This window comes from Lemur catta, chromosome X (assembly GCF_020740605.2).
Source record: "Lemur catta isolate mLemCat1 chromosome X, mLemCat1.pri, whole genome shotgun sequence".
Lineage (NCBI taxonomy): Eukaryota > Metazoa > Chordata > Mammalia > Primates > Lemuridae > Lemur > Lemur catta.
The window spans coordinates 59,188,125-59,200,694 of record NC_059155.1 but is presented as its reverse complement, the minus strand read 5'-3'; the positions used below and the strand labels follow the sequence as shown (position 1 = coordinate 59,200,694).

Below are 12,570 nucleotides of genomic sequence, written 5' to 3'. Positions count from 1 at the left end.
TTAATTTTGACTTATTTATTGGTATTAGTCTGTTTGTGCTGTATTTTATAACAAAATACCAGGGACTGGGTCATTTATAAACAATAGAAATTTATTTCTCACAGTTCTGGAGGCTGGGAAGTCCACGATCAGGGCACTAACAGGTTTGGTGTCTAGTGAGGGCTGTTCTCTCCTTCCAAGATGGCACCTTGTTGCTGCTTACTCCAGAGGGGACTAATGCTGTGTCCTCAAATGGTGGAAAAGATGGACGGGCAAAAAGGAAGAGGCCTGGCTAATTTCCTCCAGCGCTTTTATAATAGCACTAATCCTTTCATGAAGATGAAGCCCTCATGACCTAATCACCTCCCAAAGGTTATACCTCTTAATACTGTTGCCTTGGGGATTAAGTTTCAACATGAATTTTAGAAGGGATGCAAACATTCAAACCGTAGCACCATCCCTGACACTATTCATTTTTATTTTCATATATTTTTCTCTCTGCTTTTCAGATTTGATAATTTCTGTTGGTCTATCTTTAAGTTCATTACCTCTTTCTTCTGTTATCTCCATTCTTTTGTTAAGCCTATCCAGGGAATGTTTTAGTTTTAGATGATATTTTTCAGTTCTAAACTTTTCAGTTCATTATTTTTTATAGTTTCTATTTCTCAGTTGAGCTATTCTATTTCTTCATTATGAACATATTTTTTTCTGTATGTTCTTGAGCATAATTATAAATAACTAGTTTAAAATTCTTTCCTGCTAATTCTAGCACATGGATCACCTCAGGTCAGTCTCAGATTGCATTTTATCTTGAACCTTTTGTCATTCTCTCCACACCTTTCGATCTCTTTCTATGTTGAGTTATTTTGGATTGTGTCTTGGTTGTTGTGAAACATATAGTGTAAGAGATGTTTGATTCTGTTTAATTCCTCTGAATATTGCTGATTTTTTGTTTTGTTTATATTTATATAGTGATCATTTAACTTGGCTGGACTCAAACTAGAAACTTTCTCCTCTTTGGTTGGCATGTGGTAGCTCAAATTTCAGTTCATTTAAGTGGTCAACCAAAGGTTTGGGTAGAGTTCATTCACACAATTTAGGCACCTTTCTCTCTCTAGATCCCATTCTGGATACCCCTACCCTTGATTTTCCAGTGGTAGTGATGACTGTAAAACTCCCCTTTGATTCTTCAAGTCAGTAAGACTGATGGCTTTCTGCTGGAATTTTGTTGCCCTGCATGGCACTGACTGGGCCTATTCACAAGCTAAAGTGTTATCCCTTCTTCTAAGTGTCAGCTTTCCTGCAATAGATGCCAGATTTGGGTTGCTCTTTAGTATCTTCAGACAGTTGTTTTTTATATTTTGTTCATAGTTTAAAGCTGTTCTCTGTATGGGGGTTGGTCTAATAAAAGGAATTCAGGCAAACTGAAACTTAATTTTTGTTAATTTTTGTATATGATGTGAGGTATGAGTCAAGGTTTATTTTTCCCCCGACACTAATATCCATTTATTCTAGCACAATTTGTTGAAAAGACTTTCCTTTCCTCACTGAAACCTATTGACATCTTTGTCAAAAAAACAGTTGTCCATATATGTGTGGTTCTGTTTCTGGACTCTATCCTGTTCCAATGATGTTCTGTATGTCCTTACATCAGTACAATACTGTTTGAATTACTGTACCTTTATAATAAGTCTTAACGTTAGGTAGTATAAATCCTCTATACTTTTGGTTGCTTTTTGATATTCTAGGTCCTTTTCATTGCCATATAAACTTTAACATCTTCTCCGTTTTTACAAAAATATTGACAAATACGTTATTGAACAAGTAGAAGACAAATCAGTGAGGCAACAGGAAATTTCAGCAACATTCAACCAACTTGATTTATATATTATGGAACACTACACCCACCAACAGCCAAATATACATTCTTTTCAGGGAAACATGGACCATTCTCTAGATAGACCATATGTTGAAATCATATAGAGTATATTTTCTGACCACCATGGAATTAAATTAGAAATGAACAATAAAAAGGCATCAAGAGAAAATGGCCATATTTTTGAAGAGCAAATGAAAACAACAGTATAGGGAGTTATGTAAAGTTAGAAAATTGAGAGGTATACATGCTTCCTTTTAAAAGTTATAGAACATAAATTTTCCATAAAAATGAACAAACAAAACAGGATGGAGGTCAAATCCTATAGAAAATTATTTTTTAAAATGGAAGTCTATGTGTCATATATAATGAATAGCAAAAATGTATGACTAGACATTTGTATTCTTCATAACATTATATATATATAGATAAATAGATTGATATATAAAACTAGGTATTTAATAGGTATACCATATGGTATATTATGATGAAAAATAGTTAAAAACAACTTCCTGTCTGTCTGCTTCCATCCTCCAGTGTCAGTCATGTTGCCTTGAACAGGATTGTGTTGTTACAGGTACCAGTGTCATTTGAGGATGTGACTGTGGACTTCAGTAGGGAGGAGTGGCAGCAGCTGGACTCTACTCAAAGACGCCTGTACCACGATGTCATGCTAGAGAACTACAGCCACCTGCTCTCAGTGGGTAAGCACAACAATCCTGTGAAGCTGTGAAGAGCCTGTTATGGGTTTATTCGTGTCCTTCAAATAAAGTGTGTTGAAATTCTAACCCCTAGTACCTCAGAATGTGACCTTATTTGGAAATGGAGTCTTTACAGAAGTAATCAAGCTAAAATGGGGTCATTAGGGTGGGCCTTAATCCAATATAACTGGTATCCTTATAAAAAGAAGAAATCTGGACACAGAGACACACACAGAGGGGACACAATGTGAAGGCACACAGGGAGAAGATGGCATGTGACTGGAATGATGCATCTGTAATTCAAAAAACACCTGAGGCCAGCAGAAACTAGGAGAGATGCTTGGAATAGTTCCTTTCCTGGAGCCTTCAAAGAGAGCATGACTCTGCTGACACCTTGGTTTTGGAGTTCTGGACCCCAGAACTATGAGACAAGAAATTTCTGCTGTTTTGAGCCCCCTTAGTTTATGGTGCTTTGTTACAGCAGCCCTAGGAAACTAATATAGATTTTTATACTTGGAAATGGGATGCTGCTGTGACAAATACATAAAAAATGTGAAAGTGTCTTTGGAATTGGCTAATGGGTAGAGGCTGGAGCTAGTTTTGAGATACTTTGAGGTCTGAGATGGAAATGAGGAACATGTTATTGCAAACTGGAGGAAAAGTGATCCTTGTTATAAACTACCAGAGAACATGGCTGAATTGTGTTCTGTTGGGTGAGGAGTAGAACTTGTAACTGATGAACTTGAATATTAATTATAGCTGAGGAGATTTCTAAGCACTGTTGGAGAGCACAGCCTGGTTTCTCCTTGTTGCTTATAGTAAAATGTCAGAGGAAAGAGATAAATTGAAGAAGGAATTGTTAGGGTAAAGGTACTAGAACTTGAAGGTTTGGAAAATTCTCAGCCTATCTATATTGCAAAAGTTGAGAAAGTGTACTCTGGAAAGAACATCAAGGGTATGTCTGGACACCTGATTGCTAAAGAGATTAGGTGTGTGACTTGTGGATTCAATCAACTGTCTCAGTAGAAACACTTCCAGGTTGGGCTAAAGGAGACAGAGATGGGAGAGAATGAAGGAAGGCTATTAGACTTCTGGGATTCTAAATCCAGAAGTGGGAAATGGGATGGTAAATCTATATGGCTATGAACATGTGTTATCTTTCAAGAAAAGGGAAGAATGACTTCAAGGATAGTACAGCTACAGCTGCTGCGACAGACCCTGAAGGTACAGGCTGGGAGATGGGGGGACCCACTGCCTCCTCAGTTTCAGAGGGCAGGGCTATCTCTTTGTTTCCAGGGCTGAGGCAGAAGGGCCACCATCCAGGGCCAAGGGGTGGGGTGGCCATGTCTGCTCTGAGGCCATACCTCTTAACAGTTTTGTATGCTCTCGAACTCTTTTCAAAGTTCTTTTCATTTTTCCCTTCTGATACTTGTTGACTGTCAATTTGTGCTGGTATTTAGCCTTAGATGCAGTTTACCACCCACTTTGGGCTACATTGTCAAGGAACACGACTTCAGTAATCCCTAGGCCCAGTGCACGAGGAGCTACTACTGGGCAAACACCATCCACAGGCTGGGCCTCCATCAGTGCCGCTGTAAGCAGCACTGGGAAGTGGGTCTTCTGTATGCCACATTTATGGTGCCCCACTGCAGGGCAGACATTCGGCAGTAGGCTCTTCCATGTTCACTTGCTATTACCAAGGGAATCCTTTTTAAGTTTCTTCTCTTCTACTAACTAATATGTTTAAATTCAGTGGGTGAGTAAATTCAGACCCAATAGCAAGCCAAAAAGTGTTTCTCAAAAGGAGAGTACTTATCCACAGAGGATGGCAGGGCTTTGCTCCAAAATCCTAAGGATCTGTACTGTAGTTCACATATAGAGGACTGCCAAAGGCTCCAAATAACATCTCTACCTGCCATGGGCACTCGAAGCACCATTGAATTGGCTGGATCAAGTGGCCCAAGTGGCAGAGAAGCTTACACAGAAGCCTGGACCTGTTGCTGAGCCTTCTCTTGTTTGGGGCCCCCCTCAAAACTAGCTGCTTTTTTGATCACTTTATAAATGGGCCAGAGTAGCACACCCAAATGAGGAATGTGTTGCTTCTGAAATCCAAATAGGTCTGGTAGGCATTGTATCTCTTTTTTGCTTTTAGGAAAGGACAAATAAAGAAACTTATCCTTCACCTTAGAAGGGATATCTTGGCATGCCCTACACCACTGGAGCCCTAGAAATCTCCCTGAGGTGGATGGCCCTTATGTTTTTGTCAGATTTATTTCCTACCATCTGATATGTAAATGTCTTACCCACAGGTCTAGAATAGTTGCTGTTTCTTGCTCCCTAAGTCCATACAGCGCAATATCGTCAGTATCATCAATGTCATGGACCGATGCAATATCTTGTGGAAGGGAAAGACGATCAAGGGTTCCTGCAGACTGAATTCTGACCTAGGGCAGGAGAGTAGATATACCCCTGAGGCAGGACAGTGAAGGTGTATAGCTGGCCTTGCCAGCTGAAGGCACAGTGCTTCTAGTGGTTTTACTAACAGGTATCACACAAATAAATCATTTGCCAGATCAATAACTGCATACCAGGTGCCAGGGAATGTGTTAATTTGCTCAAGCAATGAAACTACATCTAGAAGAGCAGCTGCAATTGGAGTGACCCCCTGGTTAAGCTTATGATAATCCACTGTCATTCTTCAAAACCCATCTGTTTTCTGCACAGGCCAGATAGGCAAGTTGAATGGGGATGTGATGGGAATCACCACCCCTATATTCTTCAAGTCCCTGCTGGTGGCACTAATCTCCGCAATCCCTCCAGGAATGCGGTATTGCTTTTGGTTTCTATATTTTCCCAGGTGGAGGCAGTTCTAGTGGCTTCCATTTGGCTTTCCCCACCATAATAGCCCTCACTCAACAGTTCAGGGAATTAATATGGGGATTCTGCCAGCTGCTGAATATGTCTGTCCCAATTATGTATTCAGGAACTGGGGAAATCAGCACAGGTTGGGTTCAGGGACACACAAGCCCTACTGTGAGATGGACCTGAGCTAAAACTCCATTAATCACTTCATTTCTGTAAATTCCTGCTCTGACTGGTGAACCACAGTGGCATTTTGGGTCTCCTGGAATTAGTGTCAGTTTAGAGCCAGTATACAATAATTCCCAAAATGTCTGATTATTTCCTTTTTCCCAATGCACAGTTACCCTGATAAAAGGCCATAGGTCCCTCCGGGGAAGGCTGGGAGACAGATTGCCAGTATAAATTTGTGGTAGTGTACCAGGGTCCTTTCTCAAGAGGACCTGATCTCCCTTCTTCATTCAGGGGGTTCTGGGTCTGTAAGCTGGCTCAAGTCTGGGAATTGATTGAGGGGCATGACCCTCTGTTTTTATGATTTGAGTTAGACTTTTGTTCACTTAACCTGGAACTTTTCTGCTTTTACAGATCAAGTAAGAATTTAGTAGGCTTCCTATCTATTTCACTTCTAGGAACACCATGGTTAACCAGTCAACACCATAGGTCTGTTCAAGGCGGTGTTCTCTTTACTATTGGAAGTAGAGTTATCAGTGCCTTTAAATGTAATCAAATTAGAGAATCAATTCCAGAAATGCCAGAACCAATTCAGAAAACTCATCCTTGAGATTCTGTTCCTCTAGATCTACTTTTGGCACTAAAATCTGTATTAAGATTCTTCAGAGAAATGGAACCAATAGGAGATTTTATATATAGAGAGAGATTGATTGATTCATTGACTGACTGATTTTAAGGAATTGAGTCACCCAATTATGGAGGCTGGCAAGTCTGAAATTCACAGGGTAGGCCAGTGGGCTAGAAATTCAGGTAAGAGTTGATGTTGGTATTCTTGAATCTGAAATCCACAGGGCAGCCCAGCAGGTGGAAAACTGAGGCAAGGTTTCTATGTGGCAATCTTAAACAGAATTTCTTCTTCCACTACCCACTACATATTCCCTTTGCCCTCAGCAAACACTTCAGCTGGTCATAGTTCTTTGCCTGGTGGGAAGACCCAAACCTTTATTCCTGTGTCAGAGAAAACTAGAGCTGGACAGTAGTTAAAGCTGGATAAAGATTTTATTCAGAACTTTTATGGTAGGGGCAAAGAGACCTTGGTATAGAAGTGGGCTCAATTCCAAATACAACATGGACAAGTGGGAATCTATGGCCAAGGAGCAGGGTGGGGGTCAGTGGATGGAAAATCACTCAGAGGAAACATCAGGGGTAAAGGGGATCCTGACTAAACCGATCTAACAGGACTCTTGCTGAAGGCAGGACAGGGGGATCAGATATCATCTGGAGAGTGGTGCAGGATGAGGAACCTTGTCCAGGGGCATCAATGCTGAGGTTGGGGGATCTGGCTGAAGTGATTTAACAGGATTCTTGCTAAAATTGAGCAATGCAAAGATGGATGTGGAATTGCAAAGGTTGAGTCCTAGTTGGGAAGAAGATTCAGAAGAGCCTGACTAAAACTTGGTCAAGGAGACCCTCTTGGCTGGGCGCGGTGGCTCACGCCTGTAATCCTAGCACTCTGGGAGGCCGAGGCGGGTGGATCACTCGAGGTCAGGAGTTCGAGACCAGCCTGAGCAAGAGTGAGACCCCGTCTCTACTAAAAATAGAAAGAAATTATCTGGCCAACTAAAAATAATATATAGAAAAAATTAGCTGGGCATGGTGGCGCATGCCTGTAGTCCCAGCTCGGGAGGCTGAGGCAGTAGGATCGCTTAAGCCCAGGAGTTTGAGGTTGCTGTGAGCTAGGCTGATGCCACGACACTCACTCTAGCCCTGGCAACAGAGCGAGACTCTGTCTCAAAAAAAAAAAAAAAAAAAAAAGGAGAACCTCTTTGCTAGTTCCTCCTCTTGTTCAAGAAAAGAAGAAACATTATTCTTTCCTTTGAACAATATAAGTCTGTTTCTCATTCGGTCACCTTTTGTTCATTCCAGGTCAGTTGAACCATCTGCTGAGACTTGGTAGTAGAGGCTATTTCCTGTATGTTTCTAGCAGGCAGGTGTTTGTTTAATGAGTGAGATTTCTACAGAAATAAAAGAAAAACAAAGATTAATATTTGAAAACCTAGTTTCTGAGTCCAGAGAGCAGCCAGTCAAGAAGATTCTAGATGTTGGGATCAAAGCATCTTTAGATGGTAGAGTGAGGATGGAAGTAGCAATCTGACAAATTTCCTTGTTTGCAGTTTGGATCTCTGGTGCTGGCATCGGGTGTTCCTGTGCACCTTCTGATTGGCCCACACAGCAACAGGAATGAAGGTTGCCTGTACATGATCTATTGTGCTGATTTCTTTGAAGTTTATATGAACTCATCCAACTTTAGCTTACTACAGGGAGTCAGGAAAAGGGCAGTTTAGTTTTCAAAGATGCCAAGTCAGGAGGGTGGGAGAAAAATTGGAAATTTTAGTTTGGAGAGTTATAGCCAGATATTGGAGGAAACCAGAAGAATCGGTCCAGTTCAGTTTACAGTTCAGTTTATAACCCACAAGGGTGTGCTATAGTGTTCCATTGAAACATAAAATTTCTGTCCACAGTCACCTCCTTTTTATTTGTTCAAAGATAAACAAAGTAAGGTTATTCTTGTTTACAAAATAGGTCTGCTCTTGTTTAGATTTGCCTGATTATTTACATAAGTGCAGCAAGAATGCTAATTGACTGCACAGGCCTTTTTGAGTTTGCTTTGCTGGAATTTTTCATAAGGAATCTCAGATTAGACTTTTAAAAACCTCTTGAGGCTAGGAAACTAAGCCAGGAACTCACCACCAGACTTCAAATTCCTCTTCTCTTAAGATTTGGGTGAATTCCTCTTTTCTCGAGGACCCCAAGATATCCCAGGGTTCCTGGGCCTGCCAGGAAGTGACTTTCCTTACTCATCTGTGAGGCTGGGAACCCTATAAGCCAGGTACCAGGCCAGTTTCTTGACAAGTATTGGCTCCATAAAGTCAGCCTTAGTTCCTTAAAACTGTCTGGTCATGTCTAAAAATATGACGTTCCAGTCAAAGCCTTGGTTATATAATATAACCGATGTTTCCAATTATGACCTGTTAGAAGCAGAACAGATTCTTACTGAGCATATGCAAATAATTATATTGCCATGAAAATAAGAGCACTCAAATAAGATTTTCTGAATTCTGGAGGGCTCAGGCAGGGAGGAAAGATAAATGTTTCATTTCTGTTTACAAAAGTATAGTAAAGGTAGCTTAAGAGAAAAGGGAAAGTGATTCCTTATATCTGGAAAATAGAACAGTAAACAACAAGCACTGTTCCAAGCAAAAACCATGATCATCCTTTATTAGTTCATTCAGTCCCAGTAATTAATTCTTGTTCTGCTTCAACTTGGGTTAGCGGTTTTATGAACCCATCAGCTTTTCCACTAGAGTTCTGGAAATCCTTACACAGTCTGGTGGTATAGTCACAAAGTTATTCAAGCAATGCCATCATGAAGCATTCTAACCTGTAGCTCATTGCAAACACATTCAGAGACAAATTAGAGTAAAGCAAAAATTTATCTATGAATGACAAGTTAAAATGGCTGTGGTTAAAGATCTGATGAGAAGTTCATCTGACAAGAAAATTTAGTTATTTCTGTGACATACAACATTTTAAAATAATAACCTGTATTATGACTGATAATATTATACCAGGACATATCATGGACAATGAGGGTATAGACAAATTTCTATGAATTTCATGTAATTTCTGAAATATATATATATATTAATAACATTTACCTACACAAATATAACCTAGGTGAGGTTAAGCATCCCTTCTTATTTGACAGTGCCTTTTCATGCAATTCAACATATCAAATAAACCAAAGTTTTAAAATTTAATTTACTTTTTATTTTTTAATTAACTGATTGATTTTTTTTTTTTTTTTTAGAGACAGTGTATCACTCTCTTGCCCAGCCTGGAGTGTGGTGGCATACAATCCTCCCACCTCAGCCTCCTAAGTAGCTAGGACTACAGGTGTGTGCAACCACCTCGGGCTAATTTATTTTCTGTAGAGACAGGTTCTTGCTATGTAGCCCAGGCTGGTCTCAAACTCCTGGCCTCAAGCGATTCTCCTGCCTCAGCCTCCCAAAGTGCTGAGATTACAGGCATGAGCCACCACATCTGGCCCTGAAATATTTTTAACATTTCTCTCTTTACAATGTGAAAGAACAAATGGTTGGAGATTTTCCAGGGGCTGTCTGGGAAATCTCAAGGTCAGTTTGAGATCAAGATTTCATGGAGGATTTGATTTGGGGAAGGTAAAGTTGTCAGAAATGTAAACAAAACACAACAAAACACCTTAGTTCTTTTAAAAATGAGAAGTCTTAGATCTCTTAAATAGTCAAGGACATGATAAAGATTAGAACAGGAAATTATTGTGAGAAAACACAGAATCTTTTTCCCTAGGCAGATTACTTAAAAGGTAAAGAAAAACTTTTATAATCTCTTATTAAGAACAGACCAATAATCAAGAAAACTTTGTCATTTTAACAGAGAGAAAACCAAATTCTAGCTTTGCCAACAGTATACTTTTTTTTTTGTTTGTTTTGAGACAGAGTCTTTCACTCTGTTGCCTAGGCTACAGTGCTGTGGCATCAGCCTAGCTCACAGCAACCTCAAACTCCTGGGCTCAAACAATCCTTCTGCCTCAGCCTCCCGAGTAGCTGGGACTATAGGTGCGCACCACCATGCCTGGCTAATTTTTCTATTTTTTTGTAGAGACGGCGTCTTCTTGCTCAGGCTGGTCTTGAACTCCTGGGCTCAAGCGATCCTCCCACCTCAGCCTCCCGGGATGCTAGGATTATAGACATGAGCCATCACGCCCAGCCCCAGTGTACTTTTGATATGAAAGTTCATTTTAAAAACTTACAAACACATTGATTCAAATCTTAGCCAGTTTCATCACACAGAAAATTCCTTTTCTGCAAACCTTCTATAATTTTCTGTATCCATTCAGTTTTTGTCCTGTATTTTTTCTCTTTCTTATTTTAGAACTACAAATTATGCTACTTCAGGACAAAATTACTCTTTCTCCCTTAACGAAACATATTTTTCATACCTTATATACTTTTCCTTATCAAAATCACATCTTGCTTTCCTCCCATTTCTTTCATGTAGTGTTGTTTCCCTTCGTCTTTATTATTTCTGGTAGTTTTAATTACATATATTGATTATAATTTTTAACCATTGGTAACCTCTCTTTTACAGAAAAAACTAGGAAATTGACATTTGTGAACCATCTCTCACATACCAGCATTCCAAGTGAGCAGATTGGCAAATTTTGTGAATACACCATCTCACAATTTTTGGACACATGTATTTATAGTATAGTTTGTCAATGTGGCAAAAAGAACATGTTTATGAACAGACTCAAATATCTTTAGCTTCTCTATGCCATATCAAATGGTAAGCAAAAAATGTAATTATTAACCAAACTTGTGTTTAATAATTAAAGTTTTAGTTTATCTCACTTAGAAATAATCTAGATAATTAACGAATATCTGTTATCTAACTTAGTGTAATTCTAAGGTTGCAAGTTACCAAAAAGATTTTAGAAATTGTTTTTAGGCAGTCATAACACCAAACAAGGTTAGCCATTATCTCAAGTTATTAAGTTATTTATCTGTTCTCTATTTTTACAGCATGTGCATGTTAGGCAAGAATCACCTGAAGCAAAAACCTAAATACATGAGTTCTTTGTCTTTGTTTTGTTTTACTGCTATATTTGATACACGTGAAATAATGGACATCAAGCAATTCTCTCTTCCTCTTCTTCTTCTTCTTCTCCTTCTTTCTTCTTCTCCTTCTCCTTCTCCTCCTCCTCCTCCTCCTCCTCCTTCTTCTTCTTCCTTCTTCTTCTTTCTTCTTCTTCTCCTCCTCCTCCTCCTCCTCCCTCTTCCTCCTCCTCTTCTTTTTCTTCCTTTCTTCTTTCTTTTTCTTCTTTATTCTTCTTCTTCTTCCTTTCTTCTTTCTTCTTCTTCTTCTTCTTCTTCTTCTTCTTCTTCTTCTTCTTCTTCTTCTTCTTCTTCTTCTTCTTCTTCTTCTTTTCTTCTTTTCTTCTTCTTTTCTTCTTCCTTCTTTCTTTCTTCTTTCTTTCTTCTTCATCTTCTTCTTCTTCATCTTCATCTTCGTCTTCTTCTTCCTTCGTCTTCTTCTTCCTTCATCTCCCTCTGTCATCCAGGCTGGAGTGCAATGGCATGATCAGAGCTCACTGCAGCCTCAAATTCCTGAGCTCAAGCGATCCTCCTGCTTTAGCCTCCCAAGCAGCTGGGACTACAGGCATGAGCCATCATGCCCAGCTCTTTTTTAAAAATTATTTTTTTATTTTTAGAGATGGAGTTTTGCTATGTTGCCCAGACTGGTCTCGAACTCCTGTCCTCAGGTGATCCTTGCATCTCAGCCTCCTGAGTAGCTGGGATTATAGGTATGAGCCACCACGCCCAGCTAAGCAATTCATTTTTACTGCATCTTTACTTTTAAATTTGTTCTGAGGTTGATTTTATAGTTGTTATAATCTTAAACACCCAGTAAATATAATATCAGTTTATTTGACTAGTATTTAATGCTGATAATTTAGAAGACACAGCCATTTTTATTAAACTAATAATATTAAACTAATCTTATTTACCAAAGATTTACCACAATTTGGATAAAAATACTAAAATACCAAAAGATGAAAAATGTATTAAAAGCCACATGAACTTGAAAAACATTTGGGCTAGTTTCTGTGTTTCTCAGAGTTCTAGGAACATTTAATTTATGTAAGCACTCATTTATCTCTAAGTTGATTTGCACAGAACTCCTTTAAGGGATCTTATAAATTAATTCCTACCTCTATCTGGAGGTAGAAAATATCACATAGACACAAAATATATACATATATAAACATACATGCACAAACAAATGCACAGATGAAACAGAGGTTCTATAGATTTCTATTCTAAAATTTTAATATATTTTCATCCTTGATATTTTTATCCAAATTGTGGTTTTTGGCAAATA

The 12,570-nt window shown here is 39.0% G+C and overlaps 1 protein-coding gene across 3 annotated transcripts in view; it reads left to right on the top strand.

Moving 5' to 3' along the window:
- ZNF81 (zinc finger protein 81) overlaps positions 1-12,570 on the top strand; it is a 76,868-nt gene that overhangs the window by 47,140 nt on the left and 17,158 nt on the right. For all 3 annotated transcript variants that reach the window (XM_045538474.1, XM_045538475.1, XM_045538476.1), the window contains exon 3: positions 2,433-2,559. In XM_045538474.1, the coding sequence (XP_045394430.1) occupies positions 2,433-2,559 (127 nt within the window). The remainder of the gene's footprint in view (positions 1-2,432; positions 2,560-12,570) is intronic.